The sequence below is a fragment of the Anguilla anguilla genome, chromosome 5 (assembly GCF_013347855.1).
Source record: "Anguilla anguilla isolate fAngAng1 chromosome 5, fAngAng1.pri, whole genome shotgun sequence".
Taxonomy (NCBI): domain Eukaryota; kingdom Metazoa; phylum Chordata; class Actinopteri; order Anguilliformes; family Anguillidae; genus Anguilla; species Anguilla anguilla.
In genome coordinates, this window is record NC_049205.1 from 63,674,528 (window position 1) to 63,696,436 (window position 21,909).

Here is a 21,909-nt window from a genome sequence, read left to right on the forward strand (position 1 = left end):
CAATTTCTGATCTTGTTTATATTTCATTTAAGCATTTTAGTAGTAGAAGCAGTAGTAGTAGTAATAATAATAATGATAATATATTTTTGTGTAAGGGTAGGGCCAGAGAAGCCTGAATTGCACACACACACACACAGACACACACACACACACAGACACAAAGCCAACATAGACACAGCGATAGTTGGTCTTTTTGTGGATCATTTTTCCCTTTATTGGCTCGGTGCGGCTGATGAGAACTGCACATTTAAAAAGAAAAAAAAAAAACAAGAAAAAAAGAAAATTAAAATCCACAAGAAATTCATACAACAGGTAGAGAGACAGAGGCGTTGATAAGGAGCGGGTGAAAGGCAACATGGAGAGGACATGAACTTACAACGCGACAGGATGCAAACCCCAAAACCCCAGAACGGAGAACCCCAAAACTCCAGAACCCCAGAACCCCCAAACCCTCCCGCTCATCATTCACCTGAAAGCAACACCTAAAATCTCCTAAAAACACGTATATGCAGCACTCAATTCCCCTGTATTTCACAAAATAATCATCATCATCATCATGATCAGGTGTCCCAATTACACGGCTACTCTAAGCAATTTACAAAGCAGATTTTTAATTATTATTATTATTTATTTATTTTTTTTACATTACAGTGAAGTAGGAGTCAACATCTACAGTATAGGACACACAACATCATTACCCACGCTCGGATCAGGGAAAATCATACAAATATAGATTTACTTTCCTCTGTTTGACGAAAGATGATCTGCGATCAGCAAGCATCCGTAAAAAGAGGTTCCCTCACCCGCTAGCAATCTCATTATCAGCAGCTGCGTGGTGGCGGGACTTTTAATTAAGCTGGAAAAGGCAAGATTGCCTTTTCGAGTCACAAAACAGGCGATGCGATATCTGACTGAACCACGAAGAATACTGAATATTCCACCAATGTCAAATGAGTCCACATTTCACAACTCTTTTCAGCCACTGAGCCACATTCTGTGCATGTATCATGTGCATTGGTTACCAAGGCTAGGCACTGGAAAATTACACCACAGCAGATCTCCGACTTCTAGGTAACTCCAACTCCATTCACACACACACACACACACATACGCATGTAGGCACATACACGCACAGACATGTGCACACGCGTGCATGCACGTAAATACGCACACACAGAAACACACACATGCATGCACACGCACATACACACATACACACAGTGGTGAACAGTTGGGTAATGAGTCGGGTTCAAAGCCTGCACAACATTAAAAGATAAAATACAACCGTTTTAAAAAATAATTTATTGCTTTTTTCTTTCATTTTTTTCTCCTTCATTTTAAAATAAGCTTCATCATTATTTTTCATAGTGGCAACAGTATATTATTTTGTGTACAACAATATTGACATTCTTTTAAAAAAATCCAGGAAAGGGAAAGCCTTTGTAAACCGTTTGTTGGGCATTCACATAATCAAGCACATCTCAACAGAAGATATGCGTAAGCAAAATACCTGCAAAATCATTCTTATTGCTATAGGACTAATTACAAAAGACCACAAGGGAGTTGAAAAAAAACCTTTAAAGCTGTGTACAGCAGGTTCGTCAGCTACAAGCAGCACAGGTTATGAGGGTTCTTAGTTGATGAGATTATATTAATCATTTTTTTTTTCTGAAAAGGCATAAAAAATATTATAAACATTTATACTTTCTATACCCCCCTCCCCCAGGTTCAGTGTAATAAGAAAATTAAATATGCAAATAAATAGCTAAATTTGTAAGGTTCCCCCACCCACAATGGAGATAATATAAATATATTAATTAAAAGGCAGAAATAGATAAAACAGAACCCTAGAAATGTTTACATTTACAATCATGAAAAACATAAAAAAGTGTTTCACATTTGGTTGCATTTGGATAAACTATGGAGTGGGGAATTTTATAAAGAGATTTAAAAAAACAACACAAACTATAGTAGACATGTAACAACAGTTTTTTTGTCCCACACTAAAAAAATAAAACTAAAAAAATCCAACCCATCCACCCTCCCCCCAACCCCCATAAAGCAAGATCCAATTCAATACACTTTTCTATACTCATATCACACACTTGAAATGTCATGTTAAATGAAAATCACATTTCACTTCAACGTATTTATGTAATATCCGCAGATCAACATTCGTTGTTATGAAAATTGCCATCATTTAGAAAGGCTGCATTTTACAGTGCATAGCTGTAACAAAGAAAGAGCTTTACCAGATATGTACACAAAACAAAAATAATTTTCTGTCTGAACTCCGTTAATATTTTAATAGAATTTTAAAAGACACAGCTACATTTGCAGCAAATGTAGGCAAAAATCTTCTTATTACCTTCGATATTTTATGATTCCCCCCCCCCCCCCCACTGGAACCCAAGCCCCGAGTTTTAATAATGTAACGCCACATCCAAATATCAGATTTTAAAACCACAAAAAAAAGGAAAAAAGAAAAAAAAAAGAAAAAGATGATCAAAAAAGAGAACAGGCTGCACACCGATGTAGCGTGGGAGGGGGACGAGGAAGCCATCTTTCCTGCTTTCTGTGCGTCTGTCCGCTGAGACCCACGTCGGGGGCGTGGCCAATGGGGTTTCCATGGCGATTCCCCGTACAGGGCGGAGCTTCCCGGTCCTCCGGCAGCATGTGTTTGTCGTGTAAACTTTAATCTTTTCTGTCCCCTTCTTTATTCTTTCTTTCTTTCTTTTTCGTTTTCGTGCGTGCAGCAGCGCAAGGAGACACCTCTGGTCTCCGAGGCGACGCTCGCGTGCGGGGGGGGGAGGGGGGGCGTGGTGGAGGAGCGGTGGTGCGTCTCCCGCGGGGGCGGGGCCAGAGGAGGAGGAGGAGGAGGAGGAGGTGTCGGGTCGGCCCGTTACCTCCTCTGCGCCTCCCTCAGCAGGCTGTCGAAATCCAGGGAGTCGTACTTGCTCTTTATGGAGGCCGGGTCGAAGTCGTCCGTGTGTGAGTCTGGAAACACACACACACACACACACACACGCAGGACCGTTACTGCAAGCCTATCCCACGCCCCCGTTCATGGTGCAGTTTCAACTTTTGAAACGTACCTCACAGTCCACCCCCCCTGATTTAGTTTCTTCTTCCCTATTCATAATCACAAAGAGGAGGTTGGATGCCAATTAACTTGTGTAAACTATCAATGTCGCTGTCCAGAATATTATATTTACCGGTCCTGTTCTTGGAGATTTACCATCCTGCAGGTTTTCACTGCAACCCCAACAATGCACATTTCACTCAACAGCTAAGAGACGACATTGAGCTGCTAATTCGTAGAATCAGATATGCCAAATTCGGGTTAGGATGAAAACCTCTGGGGACAGTAGATGTCCAGGAACAGGGTTGGGCGTCCCTGGTTATTTTGGATTTGAAAGCACGCTGCGGGATGGTAAATCTCCCCTTGAACAGGACCGGGCAGCCCTGACCTAAACTATGATATTAAGACTCTTTCTTAGTTACAAATGCAAAGTCTCTCTCAGAGCAGAGACCTGCTTCTTCTCCACTGGAGTAAAGGGGTTTAGTGTTTTATTTAAATCTACACCTGCAGGCCTCCCCCTCGAGCCCAGGATTCCATCGTGAAACCCACATCACACCCTCTCGCCTATGATAACAGACTGCGCCCTGCCCCCTGCCTCTCTTAATGGTCAAGGCTTAAGGCTTTTTTTTTTGGGGGGGTGGGGGGGGGGCAGGGGAATGAAACACAAACAAACACACAAATAAATAAACAAACATTCTGATGGGCAGCCAGACAGATTGCAGCCGTCTGATTGGCCAGCTGGCAGGGGTCAGGGTGAGGTTGTGCTTTTTTTTTTAGTCTCTGCGGAAATGGATAGAGCTGTCCCCCTCCCCACTTTTGGCTCTGGGGCAGGTGTGGCAGTATTGGGGGGGGGGGAGCTGGGGGGGGGGGGGGGTCTGATGGGACCTGACCTTGCCCTCCAGTCTTATATTTTTCATCTGAAATCACCAGGGAAGCCGCACATTAAATATACATACGAGTTATAAAAAAAATTAATGATTAAGGCACAGGAGGTTTAGCAGCCACACTAGTGCGCACCCCCCCCCCCCCTCCAAAGACCCCAATCTCACACGACTGCAATATTTATTACGCGCGCAAATACACGGATGGCGCGTGGCGGATGGCGGGTCTCTGCTATCTGGTGATACGCGAGCGCTAACCACGAAAACACGCCTGCAGGCATGCGCCTGATCAGCGTGAACACCCAGCCAGTGTCCAACATCAGCCTCATCCATCTCCCACAATTCCTGAAATCGGGTGTGAGGTCACAAATGCGTGATTAGAATGTTCTGAACTGAACATTCTAATGCTGATGTCACAATCACTGCTGGTGACTGACAGCAGTGGAGTTCTAGAACACCGACTTGGAATTTTTATTTATTTTAAAAACATTCCAATAAACCTTGTTTTCACAGGGTTAAGTGAAACTTATGAAGTGTCTGACTGATTAACAAATAACCACTTCTTACCCAAGTCTGTGTAAGTCGATCTGCAGAACTGTTTGCGTCCACCGAAGCACATCTCGAACCTGGGCTCCTTGGCGCGGCGCAGGGTGTGTCCGTTCTCCAGGGCCGCCATGGCGTCACAGGTGTAGCGGTAGGTGATGAAGCCGAAGTTATCCCTGCAGAGGAGAGGAAGGGTGCAATGGGAGAATCAGCACCAAGACAAAGCAACAGCCACAGCTGTGATCCGTCAGTCACAATCATGACCTGTTACAGTCAGAGTCATGACCTGTTACAGTCAGAGTCATAACCTGTTACAGTCAGAGTCATAACCTGTTACAGTCACAGTCATAACCTGTTACAGTCACAGTCATAACCTGTTAGTCATCACCCATTACAGTCAGAGTCATAACCCGTTACAGTCAGAATCATGACCTGTTACAGTCAAGAGTCATAACCTGTTACAGTCAGAGTCATAACCTGTTACAGACAGTCATAACCCGTTACAGTCAGAGTCATAACCCGTTACAGTCACAGTCATAACCTGTTACAGTCAGAGTCATAACCTGTTACAGTCAGAGTCATAACCTGTTACAGACAGAGTCATAACCTGTTACAGACAGTCATAACCTGTTACAGTCAGAGTCATGACCCATTACATTGTGATGGGGACATAGACTCAGGCTAGTCAGTTGTGCTGTTGCTAATCAAGACGAAGAGCAGCTGATTCTCCAACCCCATCCATCATTCTGCTTCCCCCTCCTACTCTCTCCCACGCTCTCTTTCTCTCTTATTTCTCCATTTCCCTCTTACCTGTCCCTCTGTCTCTCCCTCTCTCTTTCCCTCTCTCCCTCCCTCCCCCTCTCCCTCCCTTTCCCCCTCCCTCTCTCTCACCCTGTCCCTCTCTCTCTCTCTCTTTCTCTTATTTCTCCATTTCCATCTCACCCTGTCCCTCTCTCTCCCTCCCTCCCCCCCTCCCTCTCTCCCTTCCTCTCCCCCCTCCCTCTCTCTCACCCTGTCCCTCTCTTCCTCTCCCCATCCCTCTCTCTCTCCCTCTCCCTCTCTCTCCCTCCCCCTCCCCCCTTACCCGTCGTCTCTCAGGTTGACGGTGCACTCCTCGATTTCTCCGAAGACCTCAAAGCGGCGCTTCAGCTCCGATCGGGTGATGTCAGAGCTCAGCCGCCCGATGTACACCACCCGTCTCTCATCCTGGGGAGGGACAACAACCCCACGTGAGAACCAGCACCGTCACTACAACACAACAGGGCAGGCGGGGGGGGGGAGAGCTGGGATAGGTGAGTGGGCGGCGCTCAGAGTGAAAAAAGAGGTGGGGTCTGTGAGTGGGCGGGGCTCAGAATGAACAGGAGAGGTGGGGTTTGTGAGTGGGCGGGGCTCAGAGTGAACAGGAGAGGCGGGGTTTGTGAGGTGGAGACAAAGACTCCGGAGTGCTCGAGTATGACATCACAAACACAACACTCAGCCACATTTTCACACTACTGCAGATAACACCACACGTTCTACAAATGAATACTCTGTGTGTAAGCTGAACGAAAAGGAATGCAACGAGGGATAAAATGGGTACAGCACTCTGTGTTAGTACAAGGCTCTGTGTTAGAGCACACAGGACTCTGTGCGTGCCGGACTGTGTTAGTGCATACAGGACTGTGTGTTAGTACAGGACTCTGTGTTAATGCATACAGGACTGTGCGTTAGTACAGGACTCTGTGTTAATGCATACAGGACTGTGTGTTAGTACAGGACTCTGTGTTAATGCATACAGGACTGTGCGTTAGTACAGGACTCTGTGTTAATGCACACAGGACTGTGTGTTAGTACAGGACTCTGTGTTAATGCACACAGGACTGTGTGTTAGTACAGGACTCTGTGTTAATGCACACAGGACTGTGTGTTAGTACAGGACTCTGTGTTAATGCACACAGGACTGTGTGTTAGTACAGGACTCTGTGTTAATGCACACAGGACTGTGTGTTAGTACAGGACTCTGTGTTAATGCACACAGGACTGTGTGTTAGTACAGGACTCTGTGTTAATGCACACAGGACTGTGTGTTAGTACAGGACTCTGTGTTAATGCACACAGGACTGTGTGTTAGTACAGGACTGTGTGTTAATGCACACAGGACTGTGTGTTAGTACAGGACTGTGTGTTAATGCACACAGGACTGTGTGTTAGTACAGGACTCTGTGTTAATGCACACAGGACTGTGTGTTAGTACAGGACTCTGTGTTAATGCACACAGGACTGTGTGTTAGTGCATACAGGACTGTGTGTTAGTACAGGACTCTGTGTTAGTGCATACAGGACTGTGTTAGTACAGGACTCTGTGTTAATGCATACAGGCCTGTGTGTTAGTACAGGACTCACTATGGCTTTGTGCCGCTGTCTCTCCCGCTGCTCGGCTCTCTCATACTCCCTCTTCTCGTAGTCCCGGCGGTACACCTCCCTCTGCATGCACTCCTGCTGGTACTCCTCATAGCTGTCATACCTGCAGAGAGAGGAGGGTTAGACAGCGTGTACATTTACCTCTGCATGCATACACACACACACACACACACACACACACACACTCACTCACTCACTCACTCACTCACTCACTCACTCACTCACTCACTCACTCACTCACTCACTCACTCACTCATACACACGCACACTCACACGCACACACTCACACACACACACACACAAACACACTCACTCACTCACTCACTCACTCACTCACACACACACACACACACACAAACACACTCACTCACTCACTCACTCACTCACTCACTCACTCACTCACTCACTCACTCACACACACACACACACACAAACTCACTCACTCACTCACTCACTCACTCACTCACTCACTCACACACACACACACACACACACACACACACGCACACACGCACTCACACTCACACACAAACTGAGTGTGATGTCAGAGGGGGGAGGGGCCGGCGAATCCTCACGGTGAAGCAGCGGTCACACTGAGGAGGAAGATGAAGGTGAAGCTCAGGGAGCTCAGGTGAGCGCTCACCTGGGCCGGCGGGTGGAGGGGGAGCGGGACTGGGACCGGGGCCGAGCGTTCGGGTTTCTCTGGGCCCTGGTCCTGGAAGTGCTGGAGTCTCCATGGCAACGGGTCCTAAGCAAAAGGAACATTGACAGACGCCAGTCACACACCTGTCTGCCAACAATTACAGTGTAACAAACGTTTTACATTACAGTCAAATAGCAGACTCTCTCATCCAGAGTTTTTTTGATAAAAGCTTTACTTTTCTATACAGTCCTAATATTTACTGAAACAATTCTGGTAAAGCACTTTAGCTCAGAGGTACAACAGCAGCAACAGTCCCCCCCCACCTGGGAATTGAGCCTACAGACACATTTCCCTCCCCACTGCACCCCCACGGCACCCTAAAGAAAGAGCTGAAAGGATGCGACTGGAGGCGAAGCTCTTACAAACATAACAACAACACGTCGCTGAGCTTGGCTCGAAGACGAACCGGCTTTTTCGACAGCAGCCACATTGCGCTGTGACAGGTGACGCCTGCCACACCTGTCACTTCATCAAAGGGCGGCGGGACGAGATTGCATCTGCACACTGCCGTCACCGGGCAGGGCGGACAGAGGAGGGTTGCCATAGAGACGTAATCGAGGGCTCGTGGTGATTTGTGTCGCCGCGCAGTGTCAGGTGAAGCGCTAGCGGGCGCTAACGGGCTCCGCGCCACGCCGATGATCGTACGCAGCGGGAGGCGCTCTGCGCTCGAACCCGCCGCCGTCTCCCAACGACGAGCGGGAAACACGCCTCGCTGGACGCTTCCAGGTAAGTGCGGGAGAGTCTTAAAGTTCTGCCGCCGTCCCAAGAGTTCAGGTCTTACGGTTAATTAACAAGAGGGAAGAGTGCGATGGATCCTCTTACAGGAGACGCGTGTATTTAAAAAAGCCTTCATTAAACTGGCAAACCCATACTGGGAAAAAACAAAACAAAAAACAAAACCCAAGAGCACAGGGCCACCGTGTTCAGGAACGAACGGAAGAAGCTACTTCCTGCTCACACAGGGATTCCTGCTTTTAAACTTTTCCAGTATCGATTCGCCAGTTTCACTAAAGACCTTTTTTATATACGGCTCATCCAAGAGAAGTGCCTCAAAACTCCTCCCCCCTGTAAGATATTCACCCCCCAAACTGCGCCTCCATAAATCTAACTTCCCTTCCACAGCACTGGGAGCGCTCTGGATGTCTGGATGTATATTTCACACACCCATATATCCCCGGTCTCAAACCCGGAGAGGAATATCGCGGACGAGGGCGACGTCTTGCTCGTCAGCACCGATGCGAATCCCATCTCAGCTCCTCCTGGGGTCCAGCCCTTCCAATCGTTCGGTTCAGATTGAAATTCCGTTTCATCAACTCCAATTCGATTCTAATTCCCCCACCGTGAAATAATATCTGAAACTGACTCGCCAAGTGGAAAATCCCCCCTTTTTATTTGATGTACAAATCATTGTCAGTTTATTATAATCACTCACTACAAAGACATATTGATTTTCATAAGAGCCACTCCAGTTATGTGAATAGGTAATTACATACACTATCATATTGGAATGCAGCATGAAAAAACATGAAAAAAGTAAATTATTCTCTGAATCATTAAGCATTAATCGGTGGCCAGAAGAGAACTGGCGGACTGATTCTGCAGGACAGCCAGCTGTCACAGACCAAAACTACAGACCAAACCTACAGACTAACACTACAGACCAAACTACAGACCAATCCAGCAGACCAAATCTACAGGCCAACCCTACAGAACAAAACAACAGACTAACTGCACAAACCAGACCTACAGACTAACTTCTCAAATGTACCTTGAAAGTGCAATAATATTCTATTTGGGTACTAATGAGCACCTTTCACAAGAAAAAAAAGTTACAAATCAATTACGTATTGCAGGCTAGGGGTATAATTTAATGTACCTATAGGGAATCACCCCAGTGACAAGTGTTTGTACCTTTATGGGAATGTTTTCATACTTTTCCTCTGCACATGCAGCTGATTCCTTGAAAAACAGAAACTTGAATCTGAATCACTACCGGACCTAAATAAAACGTTGTGGACTTCCCATGAAAAATGAATCATGTTGTTCACGGCGCTCCACACATTTGTGAGTAAAAGGAACGGCGGATTAATATTAATGAAAGTGCACCGAACACAAACCCAAAAGGCCGCAAACGAGCAGGAGACACGTTTAACGGCCGTTTAACTCAGGTGGACAGGACCTGGGCTCTCAAATCACTCCAGGACGCAGCAGCCCTCTCCTCTCCATATTACGTTTACAACGCCAGTTCATTACCCCCTGCACATCAGCAAAACCATCAATATCATTTCCCAGCATGCCGTGCGGCTGTAAATGCTCATCAAACAGCCTGCGCGGTCTGCTGAAGGTGCTAACCCCCCCCCCACCCACCCCCACACCAGATAAGACAGCACACGGCAGCTGCCGCAGTCTTCCGCAGGGAGGGGCAGGAGAAGGAGGGGAACTAAGGGGGGGGGGCAGAATGGGGGAGGAACCGGGCGGAGCAGGATGAGGAGGGGAACCAATGATTCTTACGTTCTCATAGCGTTACACTGTTTGAACTGATGCACTTGTTGTACATCGCTCTGGATAAGAGCGTCTGCTAAATGCCTGTAATGTAATGTAATGTAATGTAATGTAATGGTAATGTAATGTAATGTAATGTAATGTAATGTAATGTTGCGTGTGAGGTTCTCAGGCTCTTACCGTGAGGATGAGCGTTGGCATGGAGACCGGGAGCGCAGCCGTGAGCTGGGTGAGCGGGAGTAGGAGCGTCGGGGAGAATGGCGGTGGGTCCCGGTTCTGGAGCGGGACCGTGATCGAGACCGGGACCGGGACCTGGGCCTGGGCCTGGACCAGCGCAGGCGCTGGGGGGACAGGCGAGATTTGGGCGGGGAGACGGAGCCCCGCGAGGGGGAGCAGCTGGACGGGGAGCAGGACGGGGAGGAGCCCTCCAGCAGCAGGTCGGGGTGCGACGCCTCCCAGGGGAAGAGGAAGCGCTCCATCTCCTCCTCGCTGTCCTCCAAAACTCCGTCCAGGACCAGGCCGGGGGTCAGGCACCCCCCCGGCAGCCCGCTGGGGCAGTCCTCCCCCGTGCGCCAGTCCTCCCGCGCCACAGGGGGCGCTGTGCCCTGCGCCGCCCCCTCCTCCCCGCCGCAGAGGGCCTGGCTGGGGAGGCCGAAGTGCCGGGTGAGCTCCGCCCGGATCTCCTGGTCTCGCAGGAGCTTCCGGGGGCCGGACGGGTTTCCGGAGGGGGGCGGGGGTCTGGCGGGACGGGGCGGGCCCTCGCCCCCCTTCCTCTCCCTGTCCGCCCGCTGCCAGGCCGAGGAAGAGGAGGAGGAGGAGGAGGAGGAGGAGGAAGGCTCCGCGGGGGGCTCCCGCTTGGCCGCTGCGGAGGCCTGGCAGTAGTCATGGTCACCGTACAGGCGCTGGATTGGCCGCTTCCCCCTGCGGTCCTCCGGACCCCGTTGGGGGGGCGGGGCCGACGCCCGGCTGAGCTGGGCATACAGCTCGCTCTGCTGGGGGTCTCTCCTCATCCCGCCCGCCGGCAGCAGGCAGGGGGCGGGGTCAGCAGTGCCGGCCCTCTGATTGGCCGGGGACGGGGAGCCGGCTCTCTGATAGGCCGGAGGGGAGGACGCTTTGGTTTTGATCGTAGCTTTGAAAGGACTCTCTTGGCTGGCTTTGTGAGGAGGTGTGGTGGGCGGAGTCAGACCTGGGGGGGGGCAACAACCAAAAATATATATATATAATTCTGAAGAATAAAATTCTTCAAGTTTGTTGAAGCACAACAGAGTTATTCACCTGCATTGATTACATATACCTTTCACTGTGCTTAGAGTTCATTAGAGTATAACATCTCCATCCATCCATCCATCCATTATCGATACCCGCTTATCCCTGGTCAGGGTTATGGGGGGGTGGGGGTCGTGGGGGGGGCCGGATCCCTTTTGCTTATTATCCTGAATTGTGTGTGGCTCTGGTTAGGACCCTCAGGTAAGAAAGTGTTTCGTTTTTTGTTCTCACAAACACACATGCCCAGCTGTGTTTGCTTCTAAAGTTTCCAGTTCCTCGAACGGGAAACCAAGGCAATGGAAAAGGTGGGAAAATCCACTTTCACTCGACAGACTTCTGGATCTGCAGTTTTTGTTCTTGAATAAGGCCTACTCATTGTGTTGAGCTGGCTTGCACAAGGGCAGTGGCTACTGTTTGACACGGAAGTCACTAAAAATCCAATTATTAACCCCCCTCCCTCACTCTGCTCCTTAAGCAAACAGTGACAAGCACCTCGTGCATGCAAGCTCAATCAGAGTATCAACCGCAACTGCAGATACAAGGTCATTATCCGCACTATACCGCACTGTTCAGAAATGACCTGGCAGCACGTTGCATGCTGCACTGGTGCATCCCCATGTGCTGGTGCACTCTAATGCGCTGGTGCATCCCCATGCGCTGCTGCATCCCATGCACTTGTGCATCCCCATGCACTGGCATGTTTCTGTTTTAATGACAGAGGGCTGCCCTGCAGCTCAGCTCTCCTGCGGTCGCAGTGCTACCTGCAAACGTGGGCGATGCACTGGACCTCGGCTAACGGGCCAAAGTAAATAAATCAATAAATAAACAAATTAAATAAAACCTACAAATAAACACGCTAATGCAGTGGACGTCGCTTCCCAGCCCTGTCCCCCTGCATGATGGGGGCTGTTCTAATGAAAGTCTGCGAACGGGTTTCTGTGCCAAAGCCAATCTCAGATAATGCCATTAAACCTGTAATGAAAGCCTCGTGACTACTGGTGAGGGGGAGGGGGGGAGGGGGGTGAGGGGGGGGATGTTAGGGATCCTGCTGTTTTGACCCCGCTGCCCCCCCCCACCCCCGCCCCGCCCCCCCGGGCCCCCGAGCCCGGCCGATCCTGTCATATTTATGAGGAGACAGATGGCAGCTGCACGCGGAGGCCTAGCAGGCAGGTTTTTATGGCATTGTTAAGGCCCAATACATTCCTCCATTCAGCATACTCATACAAACATTTCAATCTGTCCCTCCGGCTTTCCGTCCAATCTGCTCCGCGGTGCGGTGAGCCCGGCTCTCCCTCCACCCCCCCTTCGTTCCCAAAACTGCTACCTGTCCCAACACTGCAAACAGACCCACCGACGCCTTTATTAAAACTGGATGAGCGCACGACCACGGCACCGTTACCCCAGAGCACACGGTCAAACCAGCCAGCTTACACCCCCGCGGGGTACAGCACTGACTACGCGGGAATTGCTCAGAACTGCAGTACTGTGCTGGGCAAGGTCTTAGCCCAGGGGTTTACCACCCTGGTCCTGGAGAGACACAGGATCTGCTGCGGCCCCTAACCCTGGTCCTGGAGAGCCACAGGGTCTGCTGTTGTCCCCAGCCCTGGTCCTGGAGAGCCACAGGGTCTGCTGGAGCCCCCAGCCCTGGTCCTGGAGAGCCACAGGGTCTGCTGGGGCCCCTAACCCTGGTCCTGGAGAGCCACAGGGACTGCTGGAGCCCCTAACCCTGGTCCTGGAGAGCCACAGGGTCTGCTGGGGCCCCTAACCCTGGTCCTGAACAATTAATGACTGTACGCGGATGACTTGAGAGAGCAGATACGCCTTGTCATCAGAGCTGGAGACCTGACCAATCAAATCCCAGAGAACACAGCAGCCATTCTGAGCACTATCTCCCCTGAAAATGTCCCAAAACCGTCGCACCTGCAGATGAGATTTTTATCTCAGCTGGCCCTAAAGGGCATCACATCGTTATTCTGCCAAAATATCTGCAAAGCTCACGTGACTAAGACTGAGCAGGAAGGGGCCAAAAGATAAAGACACAGGCCGCATTATAAACTTCTACTTCTGCAAAATCGCTTCTGTCCGCAAGTTACACCAAGAGGCCGGGCGGTGAGCCAGATTTTTGGTATGAATTCACGCAGCGGAATGTGGTTTTATAATACTGACATCAGTAGTATTTCATTGTTTTTCATCCAAATAATATTAAATATTGCACATTGCAACAGCATGATAAAGAATGTTGCAATGCAAACCTGAAGTGAATTGTCACTTCTGAATGAAAAATTCGTTTCGTTTCATTAGAGAAGGACTGGGGTACACTGACGGTCTGGATACGGTTTGGATTCTGAAAATCAGACCGTACGCAAAATGCAAGCTGTGCAAAAATTGTAAATGGAGGGAAAACTAGTTTAATCCTCATTTAATCCTTTAAAAAATACTTTTTTCTATATTTCTTGAATATTTTGTATAGTATCATTTGCAGGCTGCACATTAGGATTTTTTACTTTTAATGTTTACTTTAAATTTCTGAAAGTTATTTTTTACTGCATTTGTTACTGCATTTTGTCTGATCCTTACTTTTTCTAGTTACAGAAAATGTCTGTTTATACAGTTTTTCTACAGTTACAGAATATATAGTTAACTTCCTGGGTAATTTGCATTGGAAAATCAAATACCATTAAATACCGTCATACTGTCAATAATAAAATATCATATGATATTATATCGCCCAGCCCTAGCAAGTGCTCTTCTTATTTCAGTCTGGACGGAAAACAAGGAGCAGGACAGAAAGGTTCCGTACAGGGTCTCAACTCCACCAATCACAAAGAACGCTTCATCAAGCATATTTATGTGTGTGTTTTTACCTTCTGTTTTATTTTGTGCTTTCTTTAACATTTCAATTATATATTTGGTCATTTATTGACTTCTCTTGGGAAACTGGATTTCCTGTGTGATGGAAAATTCCAGGCACCTATAGAAGCCATCTTTATAATGGCAAGACCCTGCCCCCCCCCCCCCCCCCCCCCCCCTTCCTGCCCCCCAGACCAGCAGATATTTAACAATTAAAGCAATTTAATCTCAAATGAAGCAGATTTCAGCTGGATACCTTTAAACTGTCCTTTCGGGATACATTAACTCAAAGCATTCCGGCTGTCCCACCCTCCCCCCCACCCCAACCCCCCCCAACCCCCCCAACCCCCAAGTTTCAGAAGTAGTACTGAGGCCCCGCCCCCTAGTCCGAAGTTCAAAGGCCCATGATCCGCCTGTTTTCCCTGGAAATGGCCCTTTCATGGGGAGTAATCCTGCAACCCCCGGACAGGTCCAGCCTGAGGTAATATCCTTATTAACGAGAGGATAAATCAGGGATACGAAAACAGAGGCTTTCATGAAACTCCTGCGGGCAGAATTCTGGGTATTTGTGCCGTGCGTTCTCTCTCTCTCTGGCCACGGGCCGAGCTGAGCAGGAAAACTGAGGACTTATTAACACACAGATTAACGATGAACCTGGCCCCTAACACTGGCCCCTAACACTAGCCCCAAACACTAGCCCCAAACACTAGCCCCTAACACTAGCCCCTAACACTGGCTCCTAACGATGGCCCCTAACGCTGGCCCCTAACGATGGCCCCTAACGCTGGCCTCTAACGCTGGCCCCTAACGCTGGCCTCTAACACTGGCTCCTAACGATGGCCCCTAACGCTGGCCTCTAACGCTGGCCCCTAACGCTGGCCCCTAACGCTGGCCTCTAACGCTGGCCCCTAACGCTGGCCCCTAACGCTGGCCCCTAACACTGGCCCCTAACACTGGCCCCTAACACTGGCCCCTAACACTGGCTCCTAACGATGGCCCCTAACGCTGGCCTCTAACGCTGGCCCCTAACGCTGGCCCCTAACACTGGCCCCTAACACTGGCCCCTAACACTGGCTCCTAACGCTGGCCCCTAACACTGGCCCCTAACACTGGCCCCTAACACTGGCCCCTAACACTGGCCCCCCTCTGTCAGCACTGCTCTGTGCGCGCACACACACACACGCACACACACAAACATACACACGTGTACACACACACTCACACACACAAATACACACAAATACACACACACAAACATGTACATGCAAACACACGCATACTCCCACACACACACACACACACAAACATACACACACACGTGTACATGCACACACATGCACACTCCCACTCACACACACTCGTGCCCACTCCCACACAGACACACACACACAAGCAAACATACACACAGTCTGCCTCACCCACTCACTGTCTCACACACACACACACACACACACACACACTCTTTGCAAGGGGTCAGCCTTTCCCCAGCATCCTAACTGCTTCTCAGAAACACTGATTAAATCACTAACACTAACCAATACTACCTTCAGACACAGGTGGTTCATAACATAAAAAAACAAGAAACGCTGCATCATCTTTACTGGTCAATTAAAATCAAAATGTCCACTTCAGTTCGCCCACCACCATCAGTAAAAAAAAATATTTTTTTAAGTTTGGATCTGAAATAATAAACCCTTCATAAATCATTCAGGCAAAAAAACAAAACAAAAAAAAAGCCTACAGTTACAGCGTCACCAAACATTAATGTCATGTGGGCCTAATTACCTTCACCTATAGTTTCCACTGACACATGTAATTAATTAAAAAATAATAACGCTGCTGCCTCCACCACTAATTATCCCGCTCTGAGCACTGACCCCGTTTGGGGGACACGGCAATTAACATAAACATTAGCAAAAAAACATCAGGTACTTTTGGGAGCTTCGACATCACACGAGTGCCATCTTTTATATCACATTTCTCTTTGCTCAGATCCTATGTAAGAGTGACAAGCATTGTTCTTCACGACGCTAAAATTACCGTAAAACCTGGTGTATAAGATGCTGTCTTCATAGGGATTGAAAACAATACACCGGTCTACATTATTTTCTGTGATTTACGGAAGGATTCAGGCAAGAAGACCAACCATCAAATTCACTAAAACAGGAACGGAGGACGCCAAAATTCCTGAGATATAATCTAAAGAAGCTGTACCCAGGATTAAAACCAAAAACCTTCTGCTTCTCACTTCCCTAACTGGGCAGCTTACATTTACCCTACATCTTTTAGCTGAGGCTATCTTCCAGACTGACAGGCAGAATAGTATAGCACAGGTTTATAGCAATAGTACAGAATAGTATAGTACAATTGTATAATAATAGTACAGAATAGTATAGTACAGTCGTATAGTAATAGTACAGAATAGTATAGTGCAACTGTATAGTAATAGTACAGAACAGTATAGTACAGTCGTATAGTAATAGTACAGAATAGTATAGTACAACTGTATAGTAATAGTACAGAACAGTATAGTACAGTCGTATAGTAATAGTGCAGAATAGTATAGTACAGAACAGTATAGTGCAGCTGTATAGTAACGGTACGGGACAGTATAGTTCAGAATAACAGCTGTAGAACCAGTTTAGGTCAAGCACCTCAAAATAGCAGGACGCCACCTAGGATTGGAACCTGCAACCTCTGGGTTACAAGCCCAGTACACTGCATCGTCGCTGCTATGCCCTCGTAGGCGTGGCCGAGGACGTGCGGGCTCTCACCTGGAGTTCCGGACAGCTCCACGCTCAGTGCACGCTCAATGGTTTTGTTCTCAAACGGTGACTCCTTGTGGTCACTGAAACAGAAACGGTGTTGATTTAGCACTGGTTGGGCAGGACAAGGGGGGAGCAAAATGTTTCTTTTTTAATGGTTATATAAATGGAAATGAAAGGGATAAATGCCTCAATGTTTTTTTTTGTGTGTGTGTTTTTTTTTTTTGTCTGGGGTTATGTTTTGGTTTCTCTATAAGATTCTCTCACTTACTTTGAAGACTCTGGGGTCAAAGGAAGTGGCAAGGTGGTTGGTTTGGCTGTAGAACACAAAGGAGGATGGGAATTACTGAACTAGAACCCAAACATCTCCACTTCAGTCTCAGATCTGATCATTAACAGCAGCTTTTTGTTGCAGACCCTCGACCCACAAGGCTATATTTTTTTTAGTATCTTAGTTCGTACTTTAAAGAAACAATGGATTCTGGCATTAGACCCCGTTTGTTGTTCTCTGTTGGGATGAAATGGCGGCGAAATCCCTCCAATCCATGGGTTTATTTTTCTAGACTAACTGACTCAACTGAACAGAACAGAAAATACGAAAAAGAAAAAAAAAGAAAGAAAAAAAAAACAGACACCAAGCAGAAAACTGTGTGACACCAGACAAGAAAGTTTCAGAAGTAACTCAGAAGCATGCAGAGAACCAAGAGAAGGAAAGAAGAGGAAGAGAAAGAGAAGAGGAAGCTTGTGCGGCCGTTCCCATGTTTGGGAGCGTCAGCCACGGGACGCCTCATAGTTAAAGAGCAGGTCCATCACAGCCGAGCTCTGGGGTTCCCCTCGCACACTGGGCACTGGGGCTGATCCGGGCAGAAATCGGGTGACCAAAATGTTAAGATTCCTAAATGTGAGCTGTGATAGCCAAGCTTCACGCCACCCGCTAACATGCTAACGTGCTAACCCCCCAGCCCCCTACGGCCAGGCTAAAGCTGCTGTGTGCACCAATACCCGGTACAGCTGGCTGACTGTCTTCAAAGCGATTATTAAATTCTGATTAGCACAAAAAGGGGGGGATGGGGGTTAGTATGGAGCCAAACGGAGGATTTAGTCAAAGCAAAGAGGAGGGGTTGGGTTTTGGAGGGGAGGGGAAGTGAGAAGAGGGGGGGGAGAGATTTAGCAGTGGTTACCTAACAGCGGGAGGACCTGGTCATCAGGGGGGGTCGCGAGAGCCTGTCTGTGTGGGACGGGGGGGTCGAGGTCACCTACTGAGATAACACAGGCTGGGAAAGGGGACCTGGGGGAGCCCGTGAGATCATCGTCAGCACCCCCACCGAAAAGCCCCCGCCGCTCCCCGGCGAGCGGGCCCGGCTCGTCCCGCCTCCTAACGGCCACCGCGCCGCGCCGAGGCGTCTCGCTAGACGAAGCCCCGCCCACGCCCTGGAGGCACCGCCCACACCGGCCCGAGGGGCTGGTCTCCCGGGGGAGGAGGGAGTAGGAGTGCAGGTATCTAACAAACCTGGCGGCTGCCTGACCTGGTTGGCTCTCTAAATTGGGCCGGGGGTCACCGTGGCCAATCAGAGCTGGGGATTCTGGTTCAGCCCGCCCCTCGGTGGCGTCGGCCCGGCGACCGCAAGTGCAACCTCCCCTCCTCATCATCCTCCTCCTCTTCCTCGTCTGCCAAGCAGCGCCGGCGGAACCGGTCGCTACGGCGATGGGCAGGACCTCACCTCGCTGGTGATGCTGATGCTGCTGCTGCTGCGGCGACGTCGATGTCTTCTTCTTGGAGGAGGACGAGGCAGCAGAATTGAAGGACAAGGAAGAGGAGGAGGTGCAGGACAGAGAGGAGTACGAGGAGGCGGACGAGGAGGACGATGACGGCGAGGATGAGGAGGGGGGCGAAGAGGAGGCGGCCCCGCCCGTGTCCGTGCAGCTCCTCTGTGCTTTGGTGTGGTGGGGCGTGTCCCCGCCGGAGGTGAGGTGTTTGAGCAGCTCCACGCAGGGCCTCCGGGACCCCCGGCTCTGCTGCGCACAGGGACCCCCCCTCTGCCGGCTGTTCCAGGGGCTCTCCAGCTGCGGAAACACACCCCAAAAACACGCATCACGGCGCGGAAATCTTCGATTCCAATTCGGGTCATGGTGCTCATACAATTAAGAACGGTATTACCACTTAAAACCTTCAGTAAATATCCAGCCTTATAAATGAATAGAGACTAAAACACAAGCCATATGCCTCACCCAGGACATGCAGTAGCTTAGGAATTAAGGAACAAGAGCAGGTCAAAACCTAGTATGTGGCTGGACCGAACCGGCCGACCAATGGTGTAACTTCATAATTCAGTCACAGACATTCGCGTTTATAGGGCTGGCCCCGCTGCTGCGGTCCAGCCAAAAAGTCACTTAATATTATCAGTAGCATTGTACTTTAAAATGAATAATGTATTAATTAACTTAAATCAATGTTATAGCACAATTAATAATAATGTAATAACTTAATTATTTCTGGAATGCGATAGCTTAATTTAAAAAGGAACACGGCCCTGATACACTCACTGTTCAGTCCAAGAACAAAGACTGCGGGAAAGAACCGCAATTTATCCAGAAATAAAAAAGATTTAAACAATGACTGCCGCAGAAATGAGAGGATAGTTAAAATTATATTTCTCCAAAAGCGCCACACCATCAACATTTCACATTCCTACCTTTGTACAAATACAGACTTGCAAAATAAACGTGCACTTAGTAAATAAATAAATGTAGTTACGCATAACAGTTTCAAGCTCACCAACCCTAGAGCTTCACTCCAAAACAGCGAGCGGTGGCATCATGCAAATAAGATCACAGAGAGAACAGAATGTGCTTAAGAAATCCCAGTTCAACAGTAAACATCCTTAACGCTCCACAAAAACGACTCAAGGCATGAACGTAAACTGTAAACACAAGACCTTCGTTTTCTCTACTGCTTAAAAGCCATTTTCATTTTCCCTGGGCTAGTAGCAGTTAGCTGCTTCTCCAGCAAAACTGGGTTATTTTAATCATTCAGGAGATGCTATTAAGTTAAAACCTCGGGGTTTTGGCTCTCTTCTAACACAAGCAAACCATTAAAGTGAGCTTCAGCGAGCGACGCAGCGGCCTCAGTACGAAACACAGAAACCAAACGGCAATCAGCGGGGGCGTTTCATTATCAGAGAGAGAGGCACCGGAGAACGGGGGACCAGTAGTTAACAATCAGGACCGCGATAGGAAAACAACAGGATAACTCCCGAAACGGCAGCACGGAACTCACACGCGCGAGCACAAAGGCCGCCGACAGCTGCCCGACGCTAATAAATAAATAAATAAATAAATAAATAAAGGCACGCAGGTAGCTACCTTGGCGAGGGCGGCGGACGGCGGTCTGCTCCGCTGGTTGGCAGCTGCATGGTTCTGCGCCGCGCCGCCCGCGCGCGCGCTGTAGCTCAGCTGCGCGTTGGCGGGAGCAAGCAGGAGTTTCTTCAGCTGCGGGAAGACGAGAGAGGGGCGGGTGTGAGAAAGGGCCCGTGCGCTCCTCCAAAAAATGAAAAACATCTGCGAACGACCCCCGCCCCCCCCGGGGTGACTGATGGGACTCCGTCTCCGGTGTTCCGCCGCCGGGACTTCTGGGTTAAGAAGTTTTTTTTTTTAAGATTCTCCATTTATTTCGTTCCGTATTCCTCTTGCACCTGTCGCGGCTCTCTAAACTCTTAACGTCTATCTACACGCCAGTAAAACCAAAGCTGTGACATGCACTGGTGTGGCGTGCAAGCGGAGAATAATTAAAAACAACAACAACACGTCTTTTATCATGAAAAATAACAAAATAAAAAAGACAATAGGAAAGACGCAGTTGTGAGGCAGGCGTGGCCGAGGGCTTTCTCAGCAGAGGGCTAAACGAACGTGTCTGAATACCAAATAATTTCAGCAGCTGCCCGGCTTCGCTTTGCTCTGCTGAGCCACGCTTTGTCACGGAATTATGGATCATTTAACGCGATTAATTGCAGCTTGAATTTATTTAAAATAAAAAGGCATTTCAGCAAAACACTTTCCTAAAAGATTTTTTTTGTTTGATATGGACATATATTCAGTGCAACCACAATGACTTTGTGGTCCGTATCTTTTTGGTAAAAAGTTTAAAAAAGGTTTATGTTCTGTTAACCCCAAATGCAGTATTTCAAAGTCACCTTAGTAACACAAAAAAAAGTTACTGCTGCCATTGGAAAGGTTTTTTTTTTTTCTTCACAAATTTGTCACATTGAGGTTAATGTCAAAACGCTCAGTGGGCGGGCGCAAATCCAGGTAATGTTGATCGTGGGAGAGGCGACGAGGTCACCGTCTCTGGAAAGTGCCAGAAGGGATCTGGCCTCTCAAAACCAATACTTATTTCCTGAAAAATAACGTGACATTTTTTCCCCCTGTAGTGCAGTAGTACAGCTAAACATAAACCTTGTTTTAATTTGTTACTCAAAATGAAGGACAAAGGGCAGTGTGGTTACACCGGGAAAAAAAAGGGTACATAGAGCCAAAAATGAGCGGCATTAAATGTTAACTGAAGACTTTAATCTGGGAGCGTGTTGCGGTCACGTGGGGTCACATGGGGTCACGTTGAGCGCGTGGTATCGACAAGCCGGGGGAAGGTGTTCTCGGGGAAAGCGCCGTAAGGAGTCTCACCAGGGACGGCTCCTCGGACTCCGGCGTCTGGGCGGGGCAGGTGGGCGTGGTGGCGGGGGAGGGGCAGGTCCTTTCGCCGCCGTTGGCCACGCCTCCCTCAGTCAGGGCTTCGAAGGAGGGCAGGCCGTCCTCGTCCACCGGGATGCTGTCCAGCGTCTCCGTCAGCACCGCCAGCAGGTTGGCCTCGCTCTCCTCGTCAATCTTCTGGAAGGGGGGGGGCGGGGCGCGGAGGGACAGAAA

At 48.9% G+C, this 21,909-nt stretch overlaps 1 protein-coding gene across 7 annotated transcripts in view; it reads right to left on the reverse strand.

Annotated features, from left to right (window-relative positions):
• Window positions 1–2,807: 2,807 nt before the first annotated feature.
• LOC118228470 (peroxisome proliferator-activated receptor gamma coactivator 1-alpha-like) overlaps window positions 2,808–21,909 on the reverse strand; it is a 234,568-nt gene continuing 215,466 nt past the window's right edge. For 3 of the 7 annotated variants that reach the window (XM_035420003.1, XM_035420007.1, XM_035420005.1), the window contains exons 3-13: window positions 21,670–21,873; window positions 20,356–20,481; window positions 18,714–19,056; window positions 17,264–17,309; window positions 17,002–17,075; window positions 10,292–11,297; window positions 7,550–7,654; window positions 6,889–7,009; window positions 5,591–5,712; window positions 4,531–4,682; window positions 2,808–2,997 (exon numbers count right to left, since the gene is read on the reverse strand). In XM_035420003.1, coding sequence (XP_035275894.1) covers window positions 2,903–2,997; window positions 4,531–4,682; window positions 5,591–5,712; window positions 6,889–7,009; window positions 7,550–7,654; window positions 10,292–11,297; window positions 17,002–17,075; window positions 17,264–17,309; window positions 18,714–19,056; window positions 20,356–20,481; window positions 21,670–21,873 — 2,394 coding nt within the window. In that variant the 3' untranslated portion in view covers window positions 2,808–2,902. The other 4 variants (XM_035420004.1, XM_035420006.1, XR_004765501.1 and 1 more) reach the window with 3 other exon arrangements.